This window comes from Phasianus colchicus, chromosome 22 (assembly GCF_987193195.1).
Source record: "Phasianus colchicus chromosome 22, bPhaCol1.hap1.1, whole genome shotgun sequence".
NCBI classification, from domain to species: domain Eukaryota; kingdom Metazoa; phylum Chordata; class Aves; order Galliformes; family Phasianidae; genus Phasianus; species Phasianus colchicus.
In genome coordinates, this window is record NC_143457.1 from 6,643,462 (window position 1) to 6,655,308 (window position 11,847).

Sequence of the window (11,847 nt, forward strand, 5' to 3'; positions counted from 1 at the left end):
ACCACCATTGTGCTGTCATCTTTCCCACTGATTTCCTTCACCTTTCACTCTTTGCCTCTCTAATTGAGCTTTCTTGAGGCAACACATAGAGTCTTATTATACAGTAATCATGTTTGTCTGCAGAATACTGCTTCTGTAAAGCACTACCTCTCAGGTAACAAAATACAAATAGATCATTTTTTACATTTTTTTTTTCTAAATATCAGCTGATAGCAACTGAACTCTCAGGGATGAGTATTTTTTAAATCAAAAAATAAAAGTAAAATCACTGCCATCTTTCTGTGTGTGTATGTGGAGGTAGAGATGCATGAGTAGTCAACAGTAAGGTATAATACAGCACGACCACTGCAGACTAGAAAGACTTAGCCCAGGAAAAGATGCTTATCAATTAAGTAGTGGATATGTACCAGACATTAACATCATTTATCTCAAAGGAAACTTCTGGGTGTTTACTTTGGTTGTTGGTTTTGGATTTTTTTTTCCATTTTCTTCCTATCACTGGTTTTCTTTCTTATCAGATAAATTCATCCCGTTCAGACAGGATTATTATTAAGATGGTATTGCTGTGTGAGTCCTGACTTGCTAGGACTTGGAAATGCAGGAGCTTTGCTACAGACAGTGCTAATTAAAGCAACAATTCAATTCCTTTCCCAAACATTTCAACATGAAAAAGAGGCAGGTGCATTTTTAGTAAGGAGTTCCAGCACCATTGGATTGAGCCATCCTGATCATCTTACTGAATATACATCAACAGTAACAAAGGTGAAAATGCACATTCTGGTGTTTTGGTACTGGGGAAAGGAGTGCAGTAAAGATTCTGACAAGCATTGTGCTGTCAGCGTAGCACATTTCTTACGAACACCATTCTGCACCGAGCGTGTGTGTGTGAAGATACTGCATAGGAAAAAAAAATTAGCTAATATGGCATTTAAGGAAAGCTGGGAGAACTGCTTTTAGATGGAGTTGTGATGAAAACCACGAGTATGCTAAAATATGAAGATTTTTTTTCAATGTTACAGACTTAAGAGTAAAAAGGAGCCAAGAACTAGCACTGACAGAAACAATACATCAACTGGAGTGGGAATTTGAATAAATTAACATGTCATGCATATACGATTTGTTTGGCTTCAGATTTTTGAATGTTCAACATACTGTAGCTGTAGAAATTAATATTGAGTTAAACCATCTGCTGATCATATTTTCTCAGTCTTTTTAGAAATAGTTTCTTTATTTTTACAATAATAAATATCTGAGAGCTTCTTGCAGAATCACACTTTCAAAGTATTATCATGAACACTGGATGAGTTAGCAATTCCTGGAATCATGTGAGGTTGCTCATCATCTTCTAAAAATGCAGGCCAGAAATAACAGATTTGAAGGACTGACCCATATCTACTTGGCCATCAGTACTTGTTTGTCTACCAGTAAAGTCCTACTGAGAGATTCTGTTCTGCCTTTATCACTGCCAATGTGTTTGTTTACAACATTTCTGTTCGTAACCTTTGGAAGTCAGTTGAAAATACTGAACAATCTTGCATTACAGAGCTGTTAAAAGGGCAGTGCTTACAGCTGATGTGGAAGACGGAAGCTGTGAGCTTCACATGGTTGTTCAGAGAACAGAGGAGCAATAAGAACTACTTAATGTCTGGAGATAAAAAGCATTGAATTCATAGTCACATATGTGCATTGAGTTTTGCCAGCAGAACTGCATTTTAAAGGTAAACAATGCAAAACAACTTGCACAACAGAGGCTGGTGTCCCTCTTTAAAGTGGGCCAGTCAAGTGGCTGCATTACTAGCAAGATGCTGTAATGGCAGACATCACAGAAATAAAAGAACTGTCCTAAGATGATAATTTTTCAAAAATAAGTGAGAATAGGCCAAGTGTTTGCTGTAAATATGAGTTCAGTCTTGTAACATTAGGAGCTGATATTTTCCATGCTTTCTTCTAAGTACTAGTGATTAATAATAAATTACAATTTATGTCCAGTTCTCTGAGAATTCAGTCAAACACTGCCCCAGAAAAAGAGTAGGGAATCCTGTATCTGACAACTCTGTAGAAGACGACTCTACCCGTTCTCTAAGAAAATGCAAACACTGACATCATGCTAGTGATACAGCCAGCCACCATTACAGTGGTAGAAAGACAAAGAAAACTGAAAACAAAGTTTCCTCTCTTTTACAGTTTGCTGCTAGAGAGCATCCTCGTCCTCCTCCTCGTCTTCCTTGGCAATGAAATGCAGCCTTCTGTATTCCCTCCTGCTCATTGCTGTGCTCGGGAGTACAGCTGCTAGCTGGTCCTAAAAGAAGAAATCATGAAGTGAAGTTGCTGCAAATGGCAGACCTCCCACATCTCCAGCAGTTCCCATTCTTCCCCACTCTCATACACGAGGCATTAACACACACATGGAAGTGACATCTGAATAAACCCTTAGAGTGCAAAATGGAGCCTGTCTGAACCAGCCACTGCTCGTGGTCAAAGTGAGGGCTGCCATTCCCTCTGTAGTCTTGAAAAGGATGCAGAGGAGATAAAAGTCCTCCACAAATGAATCCTCACTGCTCCCACTAACACAACACTCATTAAACAGAAAAAAGATGGAGGCATCACGTGTCCAAATGTACACAGCGTTAAAGGCAGACTTTCTTACCTGCATAAAGTCAATGTTTCCAAAGAACCGATCCACTGGCATCGGCTGGTTACTGTCGTCATCCAAGAAAGCACTGTTATCAAGTTCTGTTAGTTTCTTAGGGATGTCTCCATCCTTCAAGCCCGTCCCTTCCAAAAGCAAGCTCTCACAGCTGCTCTCCTCCTCCCTGCAGGCACGATCTTGCAGATTCTCACTGCTTTCTGTTTTTGAAGGAGCACTCCTTGATTTCGCTGCACACGGCTTTGAAGAAACATCACCTTCCTTCTGTTTTTCTCCACCCGTCTCTGGGATGCTTTCACTTTTTTCCCGTTGAATTACCTGGTGATCTCCTGTACCTTCTGAAGTCGAGCCCTCAGCAGGTGCTTCAGGTGCAGGAAGGTTCTCACCCCCACACATACAGCCTTCCAGTCCTGACTTCACCAGACTGTTTCTTTCACATTTTAGCCTCTTGGTGGGCCGTTTCCCAGCTGCTTTGTGTGAACAAGTCTGTTAGGAAGAAAAAAAAAAAAGAAAAAAAAAAGAGAGAGAAGCTCCTGAAGTTCAAAAGCACCCGAACACATCAGCAGCCAGCTCGTGTGGGGAAGCCGGGCACGAAGCTCTGAGTGAAAGCTCCCCAGCACAGCTGTGGGAAACACAAGTGGGAGAATAAAGCGGTCCGAACAGAGCACAGCTCACGGCCAACAGCTCCTCAGAGCACAAAGCGGGGCAGGACGCGGCTGACCGCCATCCCCGCGCCATTCAGGGACGCTACAGACCACAGAACGGAGCCACACAGCACAGCCTCGCTGCGCAGTTGATTTCAGACCCCACAACGCACTGAGGCACACGGGTGGTAACAGGCAGGTCGGGGCTCGTCACCGCTGGGCGCTTCCCCATCGCTCCGGGCCTGCCCGCTACCACCACAACGCCATTGAACACGGCACGGCCTCCACATCCCGAGCTCTCTGCGGGCGCTCCCCGTCCCGTCCCGTGGCAGCAGCCCGGCTCGGCCCTCACCTGCCGCCTCCTCCCGCCGCCTGCCCCGGCTCGCGCCTTCCCGCCCGCCGCCATCTTGGGGAGGGGCGGCGATGCCCGCCTGGTGCGAGCGCCGCGCTGCGGGCCGCCCTTCCCCACAGGAGGGGCGGGGAGAGGCCGCTGGCTGCCGGGTATCCGGGGCCATCGGGACGTTAAACCGCCTTTTGTTGAGGCGAAACGCAGCGCCGAGCGTTTCTTCTGGAAAGAAACTGAAATAAATTTGCGTGCAGGCTGTGCGGGTGATAATCACGTCAGGTCTTTAGCTTTCCAGCGCCTTCTTTCTGGAAGCTTTGGTTCTAAGATGTGCATTGGGAAGGTCATGATCCAGCCCTTGGGAAACGAATGGTGTCAGGAACACAAATCCCTCCTTAACTTCAAGGAGTGTGAGGAGAGCCATGAGTTTCATTAGCTTCCTGTGGCCTCGTGGGGGGCGATGGCTGTGGGCAGCTCAAGCCTACAGCTGTGCCCACAGCACAAAACCACATCCCTGCCCCTGCGTGCTTTGGGGACACGATGGGGATCTCTGTAATTCTGCATGGATAACGTGCTTCCTTGCTTCAGAACCACAATTCTCCTCAGTTTGGGGCTGCTACCTGCGCTCCCACCCCAATCCAGAAGATAACATTCCCATCTGCGCATCCTGGCCTGAAAAAAAAACCCACACGAGCAACAGTTTAAACCTCAGAGATGTGGCAGCAATATCTGAGGATATTCAGCTCTCGGATGCTTTTTCTCAGCACCGCAACGCCTGCAGAGGTTGGAGAACAGGCCTGGTGCGTTGTTGTGCAGCTTTGCTCAGTGCTCAGGGGTCTTCTGCGCTTTGTTCTGTGGCTGAGATGATTCATATTCTCCTCCAAAGCACCAAAACTTGCTCCACTGTCAGTGTTGTTGCTCGCAGCCAAGGAATACAGATGATTGTTTTTATTATACAGTGAAAACTTATACTGCCTCGTAAACAGGAGAGACTGGAACTGGCTGCAGAGCAGCATTTCTGATGCAGGAAAGCTTGGTTGCCGCTTCAATTTCCTCTGTGAAAATAGCAAGAAAAAAAAAAAAAAAGGATTTTGGAGATGTGAATGAATGGTTTCCATAACATTGAGGTGCCAGACTCAGCCAGGTGGCCTTGGACACATCCATCCACATCCTTGTCTGTGCACACCTTGCACAGACAAAGCCAGAACGCCAGGGCTTAGAATCAGCATCATAAAGGTTGGAAAGACTTCTGAGATTGTCAAGTCCAGCCATCAACCTGTAAAGCTTCTTTGCAAAGCTCCTGGATCCCATGCACTGCGTTCTTCCTCAATAACAACCTTCCTCCATGGGAAAATGGGGGCAATTTCACAACGGCAGATGTTGCATTTTCTGATTGCTGTCTGAGAAAACGTCCATTGCAGAGAGGCCCCCAGGAGAGGCAGCAAGAACCCCCTCAGAGATCTGCCCACATCTCAGAGCTCAGTGCCTCTGGAGTGCCTTGAAAGACTGCACAGAGCTGCCAGCAGCCAACAAGCCCTTAAAGAGAAGAAGAGCAGCGCAAACTATTTACATTAAATTCACATTTCCACATAAAAGAGGACTTAGCCTCAACCATATTAAAAAGTGGTTTTTATTAGAATCTGTTGTCTAAGCAGGCAGGCAAAAAAAAAAAAAAGAAAAAAAGGAAAAAAAAAAAGAAAAAAAGGAAAAAAAAAAAGCCATTTTCTGAGCTCCCTCGTTTTTATGAGAGCTGGCTGGCGGGTATGAAGCAGCAGCTGATGAGCTTATTGAGCAGGAAGGGAGGCTCGGGCTGTGAAATTCGATGTGTAAATTAGCTTCTTGCAGCACTTGTCTCTGTGCCTGTCACTTCCACCAGTGTCTCTGTCTGTTATAATCCTGCAAGTTCATTTGGTTAAACATTAGTGACATGCAAGGGACAGCAGCCAAAAATAATGTTGCCTGCAAATGTAACGGCTGCAAACTGTTGAATGAGAGATCTATCAAACTAACCAAGCATCCAGCAGGAGCACGGACTGGTCTTTTCCTGCTATGGAAAAGTTATTTTTAGCTCAAGTGGCTGCATTCATTCTTCTTCATTAGCAGCACCTGGGGAGAAAGCAGAATGATGATGCACCGCCTCCCAGCTGGGACAGTGAGATCTGGGCTGCAGTGTCCCTCTGCCCTCAGCCTGCTTGCAGAGCAGCTCCAGTAGGATGGCTTAGCTGAGCTTTGGAGACACAGCTTTTCCCCATCGTTCTTCCCAGTTGCACCGCCGCAATGTTGTCATGCCAACTCAGGTAATGACAGTGAATACTGAAGTGCTGATCTGGGGCTCCCGGAGCCACTGTCTCCTGGAAGAATTGCTGATGAGCTGATAACACAGCCAGAACTGAAACATTCAAGGGAGCCTGCAGCCCTCTGACACCTGCTGCCCTGAGCAATGCCATCCTGAGTGCCTATGCACTGCTCCAATCCAAACACCTCTGTATTCATTACTTAGAAATACTCACACCAGGAACCAGAGAGGCTATACAAAAAAAAACAACAGGAAACCCATGCCACGTAATTGCATATTATGCTTGCCACACGAAAAACCTTTCTGAGTCTTATTTTAGATTTCTTTCTAATATCTTATCAAGAACAAAATGCAGAGTGCCAGAATATGGCATAATAATGGAGATAATAAAACAGTACACTGGCTTTGCCAGAAAAGAAACTCATTACTTTAATGAAAACCCTTAAGGCAGATGTAAGAACTCAAGAGTCCAGAGGAGCTGCCTGCAGTGGCAGGTGCTTCTCGTGCAAACACCTGACTTTTGTAGCTGTTTCAAGTGGTTGTATGGCAAAGCCTTCTTCCCCAGGCACTGCCCACAGCTCCATTCCCTTCCAAAGGCTCCAGCAGCTCCGAGCAACGTGGATATTTTAAAGTGTTTCACAAAACCCGAGTAAATCTCTCCCAGCACAAAACACCCCACTGGGACCAGTCTGCTGCAACCAGTAATTGGTGTGATTACGCTGCTGCGGCAGCCCAGAATCGCTGCCACAATGCAGACCAACATTTTGTTCCGATTGCACCTAATAGCTGCATTAAGAGTCGTGCAAACAAGTCGTCTCCTCCGGGTGGGGGGCTGCAGACGCTGGGGGTCACTGTTCCACCGGAGATGCTGTGGGAACCGCAGCTCCTGCCCACTGTCACTGCCTGCGACCCGAGACCTGCAAGGCACACGGCAGCCCTTCTGCCCTGGGCACAGAGCTGCAGCCTTACCCAGCCCTGCTTAGCTCTTCTCCCAGCGATACGCAGCGTTTTGGTAAACGTTCTCCATTATTTAGCATTGTTTCTTCGGGGAGATTAAAAGCGCTTTGAGCCGACGTACCTCTCCTCCACGCACACCTGACAATGATAGAAGAGGCTGTTTTACAGCAGGCTCATTAAAAATAAAAACACTGTGTTGATTTCAGTAGCTTGAATTACTTAAGCCGGTGTAATGGGATAAATATTTGATGGCAAAGTTTATTAGATTTCCACTGATATTATGCTGCTGCTAAAAATATACAGGATTCACAAGCCTGCTTGGTGTCTCTGAATGGAGGCAATTGGAAACCTGTCTCTGAATCTGCCTGCAGGGATTGCTTTGGGATGTGAACAAATCATCTCTTCCCTTTTATCCTCTGCAGGTACCAGCAAGTGTGTTCTGCTCCCACCAGAACGAGCAGTCCCTGCCAGGCGCACAGAGTAGCAGGGGCCAGTCTGCAACTGCTGGGAAATAGAAGATCACCAGCATGTTTTACATTCTGCACTTATTTTGCAGAATTGTACCCAGCACATCCCTTTGAACCCAGCTTGGGACGAGCCTTGCCGTTCAGCACAGCCATGCCCACACGCCTGCTGCAGCCCCATCCTAAAGCAAACCCACAGCACATCTCCTGCCAGTGCGTGGTGGCAACTTGTGCAACCCTCAGCCTATAAATATTTCTATTTGCCTTTGAAATGATTGCTACACAGAGATGTTCTCCCTGTCTGTCATGTGATTAACTCTTGTTCATTTTCTGTCACTTAGCTTGTGATAATTCAATACATGATGTTTATAAAGCCTCGCCAATTTTGTTCCTGGCTCTTAAGAATTCCTGATGCATGGGCAGATGAGCAGTGACCCCATGGGCAGAGCTGGTCTGAGAACAGGTGCTGGGCCAGGTAGTGCCTTAACAGAGCAAAACCCATCATGATTTGCATCGAGAGGAATCTTCTTCCCTGGTATCTTACAGGAGTGGGAGTTTAAGCTGCTTGGGGAATATTGCTACAGCTCAGTAGCTCCCCAAATTAAAAAAGGACAATTACAGCTGAAACACCATGGAATGGGACCATGGAATGGATTGCTGAGGCAGACTTTTGCCAAGTCTCACAGATTCCTTTCAGAAAGGATTGAGCTTCATCGGCAAGGCAATCTGCTGTTGGTTTTCTATCCCCTCCACTCCTGATGTCAGAGGTTTCGTGTAAAAAGCTGTGTCTGCTCCTCTGAGAAGACCTTCCACCAGCGGGGCTCCTCAAACAGCGTCTATCTCAGAAGAGCAGGGAAAAACAATCAGAGGAGACATGTTCTGTTCATGCAACAGCAAGCAATATTGTACCATTGGCAAGATTCACACTGAGACAACTGCTCTGGTGTCCTCGAGTGCTGCGTGCTCATGCATTCATTCCAACTGGGGACCTGAGTGCAACAGGAGCAATTCAGTCATCAGCCCTACAAGGCTCCGTAATGAAGTCAGATCCTCATTACAATCTGTTTAAATATTTTTTGCATGGAAGCATGCCTCCATCACCTCCATTAAGAAACCAGTGGTGCATATCCTCTGCACTCTTTTGAAGCTGTTCTGGCAGAGCAGCTCCATCAGATGACACTACAGCATGAAGGCACCTTCTGCCTGCAGAAGGGCTGCTGTGCCTTGCCTTGTATCTCTGCTCCTCTCCCAGGGCCTGGCAGAGTCTGTGTGCAGCAGTTCCTTCCTGCTGAGTGTCCCTTGTCCAGTTCACCCATCAGGGTGGAGCATCAGCCCCTCAGGTGTCCATCAGGCGACCAGAAGCCATGTGGCACACAATGTGAGCCCCTTTTGTCAACTGGATTTGATATGAGGATGTGTGAATAGAAAACCACCCACGAGCAGAAGAATAAAACTGTTTATTCCTTGTTGCCATTTCTTCTAGAAAGCGAAGCCGGCAGCTCTCTATCTTTCGGGAATTAGAGATTGTTTGGACAAAAGTTTCCCCATGGATAGCACGGTGCAGTCACAGAGCTGCGGGGTTCGCAGCACAAACACGCTTCCTGCAGCCTGAACGATCAAAAGGCAGCGCTGCAGCGGTGTGTAAAGCAAGTTAGCAAGGAGAGATGAAACAGCAATCAGGCTGCACAAAGAGAGCTTTCAGATATTGGGCTCTGACAGAATTCATCAAGCAGCAGTGCTGTCGTTCCCACAGACGGCCCCGCAGATGGAAGCGGTGTTTAAGGAGAAGCTGTGCAGTCCTGGGGCTGAGATCCCATCAGAACATTGGTGCAGGCACTCAGTAGGGATCCATCGCTCAGAGCCCCGAGAGCTGCTCGGGAGGATGGGGCCACCAGCCTCCAGCAGAAGCAATTTCTCCTTCTGTAGTTTAATCCTCTCCCTTCCCCTTGATATGCAGTTTATTTAATTGCAGAGACAAGATGCATTTCTTTCTTGAGGGATTCTGGGAGAATATTTGTAATCCAGGGGCTGTAATTGAACTCAGCAATAATAATTATACTTCTCTTCATTAATATGTCTTAGAGCTCATTACAAACTCTTCTCGTGCCAGCATCTTCACCAGATCCCTACGGGGTTGGTGATAACTTTTTATTCCACTACAGCAGCAACTTTACAGAGTGCTCCTACAGTAACAGCAAGAGCCCGAAATGTGGCTCTGCGCAGAGGAGGGGAAGCACAGGGAATAGCCCTGGTGTCAGTGCTGGCCTAGAGAGCAGCAAACACAACACTCCATACAAATGGCCTCGCTTGGGCTGTGCACAGTAGGGAGCATTGCAGGGAGCACTGGGAGATTCCTGGCTAAGTGGCTGCTGCAGGGCAAAGCAGCGGTGGGACGTGGGCACACAGTGCATGGGGACATGTCTCTGCCAGGTCTGAAAGCTGATGCTTTTCAGTACAAGAAAATCTACTCCAGATCACAGGTCTGCAATTAAGATGAAAAATTCAAACTCGTTTTACTCAGACAAGAGATACTGGGGAGGCAGTGCATTAGGATACGTTCCAAGCTCACAAATCCCATTAACGCTGAAGTGAGGTCCCCATGCAAATCCCTGTGTGCAGAGAGGAAAACATGCCTTAGATTTAAGATAGCTTTAAGCCCCTCTCTGATACGAGGATACTGCTCCTTCAATATTTAAGCTCAGTCTGTGAAACAATACAAGTTATCCAACATTCATTACCCTGTTTGTGCCAGCAGCTTTGCCAGTCCCCAGTGCATCGTGGAGAACCATTCCTTGCTCCAGCAGCAGCACCGAGGTGTGCGATGGCAATTACAGGGGAATAGCAATGTATTGCTCCCCTGGAAGCGCAGCACTGGTGCAGCACTGCAATGGCCATCTGCTAAGTGCACCCAGACAGTGGCATGGCCAGACAGTTCCCAAACACATCAAGTGCTGCCAAGTTTGCTTTGGGGTGAAATTGACTCCTTTCTCATATCCATTTGAAGGGAGAAAGATATGAAAAAGGAGCAAAAGGAGCGACAGCAGCCATGATAAGCTTTCTTTAAAACAATTCTGCCAGGTATATGAGCACTTGCTCCAAGTCTGCAAGTATTTGCCATCGATACTTAATTATTTCTCCTCATACGTCACCACCTTTCATTGGAAATGCTCCCGTTGAGCTCATCTGCAGCCGGGCTGCAGGCAGGCACAGCACTCCAAGGCTGCTGCTGCTGTTGTCTGAGCACCTCTGGGTGGAACACCGAGGGCCACTCACACCCACCCCTCTCCTGCCCCACTCCTGGTGGGCAGGGAGGCCCAGTTCCATAGAATAGAGCCCACACGTTGCCCCTCCCTCTGCTCCTCGGGGGATTTCTGCTTTTCTGAGTTTGGTGGAGTTGGATCCATCCAGAACGATTTCATTGCTTCAGTCTCAGTTCCGCCCTCCAGAGACTAATTACCTGCTTCCTGCATTTGCATCATTACACTCAAGTCAGTTTAAGTGATGTGTAGTTTCTGGAAGGAGAACTGAAACCAAGAGGCAGAAATCTTCTGAGCAGCAAATGGTTCGGAAGAAAACACAGCCATGTTGGGATGGGCTTGAGCATCCCTATAGAACTGGAGCTGCAGCACTGTACGTAAAACAGGGCCTGAACACATAGAATGGGAATGAAGACCTATGTGCATTTCTCAGAGGCTTTTAAATACCTAAAGGGAGGAGATGGGCTGCGTTTAGTCTTGCCCCAGAGCCACAGTCAGCTGGCAGGGCTCCGTGCTCCCAGCCACTGTGATGGCACTTCAGAAATGCAAATGAAAGCCAGATTATGATATTTTACGTAAATAAGCAATGTGGCAATCCCAGCCTGGTTTGGGCTGCCAGGAAATTCGCTGGAGAGATATTAACATTGAAATATGTGAGCATGTTCACACGGAACATTTGTTGTATAACTCTGGGCTCCAATAAAGGCTTGTATAAATTATTCATTTTGTAACTGAGATGAAATGCCAAAACCCCACCCGTCGGGGGGCTGCTTTCATTGCTACCAGCCCCTGTTAGCAGCAAAGCCATCGAGGTGGCCAACAGCAGCTGAAAGGAGCAGGCACCCCATGTTGCCATCGACCTCAGAGCTGCCCTGCAGGGCTGGATCCTGCTAGCAAGGAGCGTGCAGTGCTGTGAGCCCTTGCAGGGAGCCTGCAGGCTCAGTGCTGTTTGCTGGAGGAACCCAGAGTGTGTCCTGCAGCGCTCAGAGCTGCGGGCAGTGAGCACCATGCAAGATGGTGGGTGCAACGTGGAACTGTTTTAATTCTCAGGGCCCGGCCCTGAATCAGCCTCTGGCTCTTGCAAACCCTTGCAGCACCAGGTGGTTGGGGTGAAGGCACACATGGGTGATACAGCACCAAAAACACGGCCGCTGCCCCGGAGCAGGGCAGAGCATCACAGCACCGTGCCCTGCCCACGCCTGCACGGCCCAAACCCTGCACAAACCCAGCTGGTAGTTG

The 11,847-nt window shown here is 47.6% G+C and overlaps 2 protein-coding genes across 2 annotated transcripts in view; one reads left to right on the plus strand and one right to left on the minus strand.

Moving 5' to 3' along the window:
- DFFB (DNA fragmentation factor subunit beta) overlaps window positions 1-11,331 on the plus strand; it is a 14,487-nt gene extending 3,156 nt beyond the window's left edge. Inside the window, exon 7 of the mRNA XM_090122824.1 lies at window positions 7,310-11,331. Within this exon, the coding sequence (XP_089978950.1) occupies window positions 7,310-7,601 (292 nt within the window). The 3' untranslated portion in view covers window positions 7,602-11,331. The remainder of the gene's footprint in view (window positions 1-7,309) is intronic.
- C22H1orf174 (chromosome 22 C1orf174 homolog) lies at window positions 588-4,075 on the minus strand. The gene is made up of 3 exons (XM_031613568.2): window positions 3,644-4,075; window positions 2,648-3,133; window positions 588-2,299 (listed from the first exon to the last, which is right to left on the minus strand). Exons 1-3 carry the CDS (start codon window positions 3,695-3,697, stop codon window positions 2,192-2,194), a joined length of 648 nt encoding a protein of 215 aa, XP_031469428.2. The 5' UTR covers window positions 3,698-4,075; the 3' UTR covers window positions 588-2,191.
- Window positions 11,332-11,847: the final 516 nt, after the last annotated feature.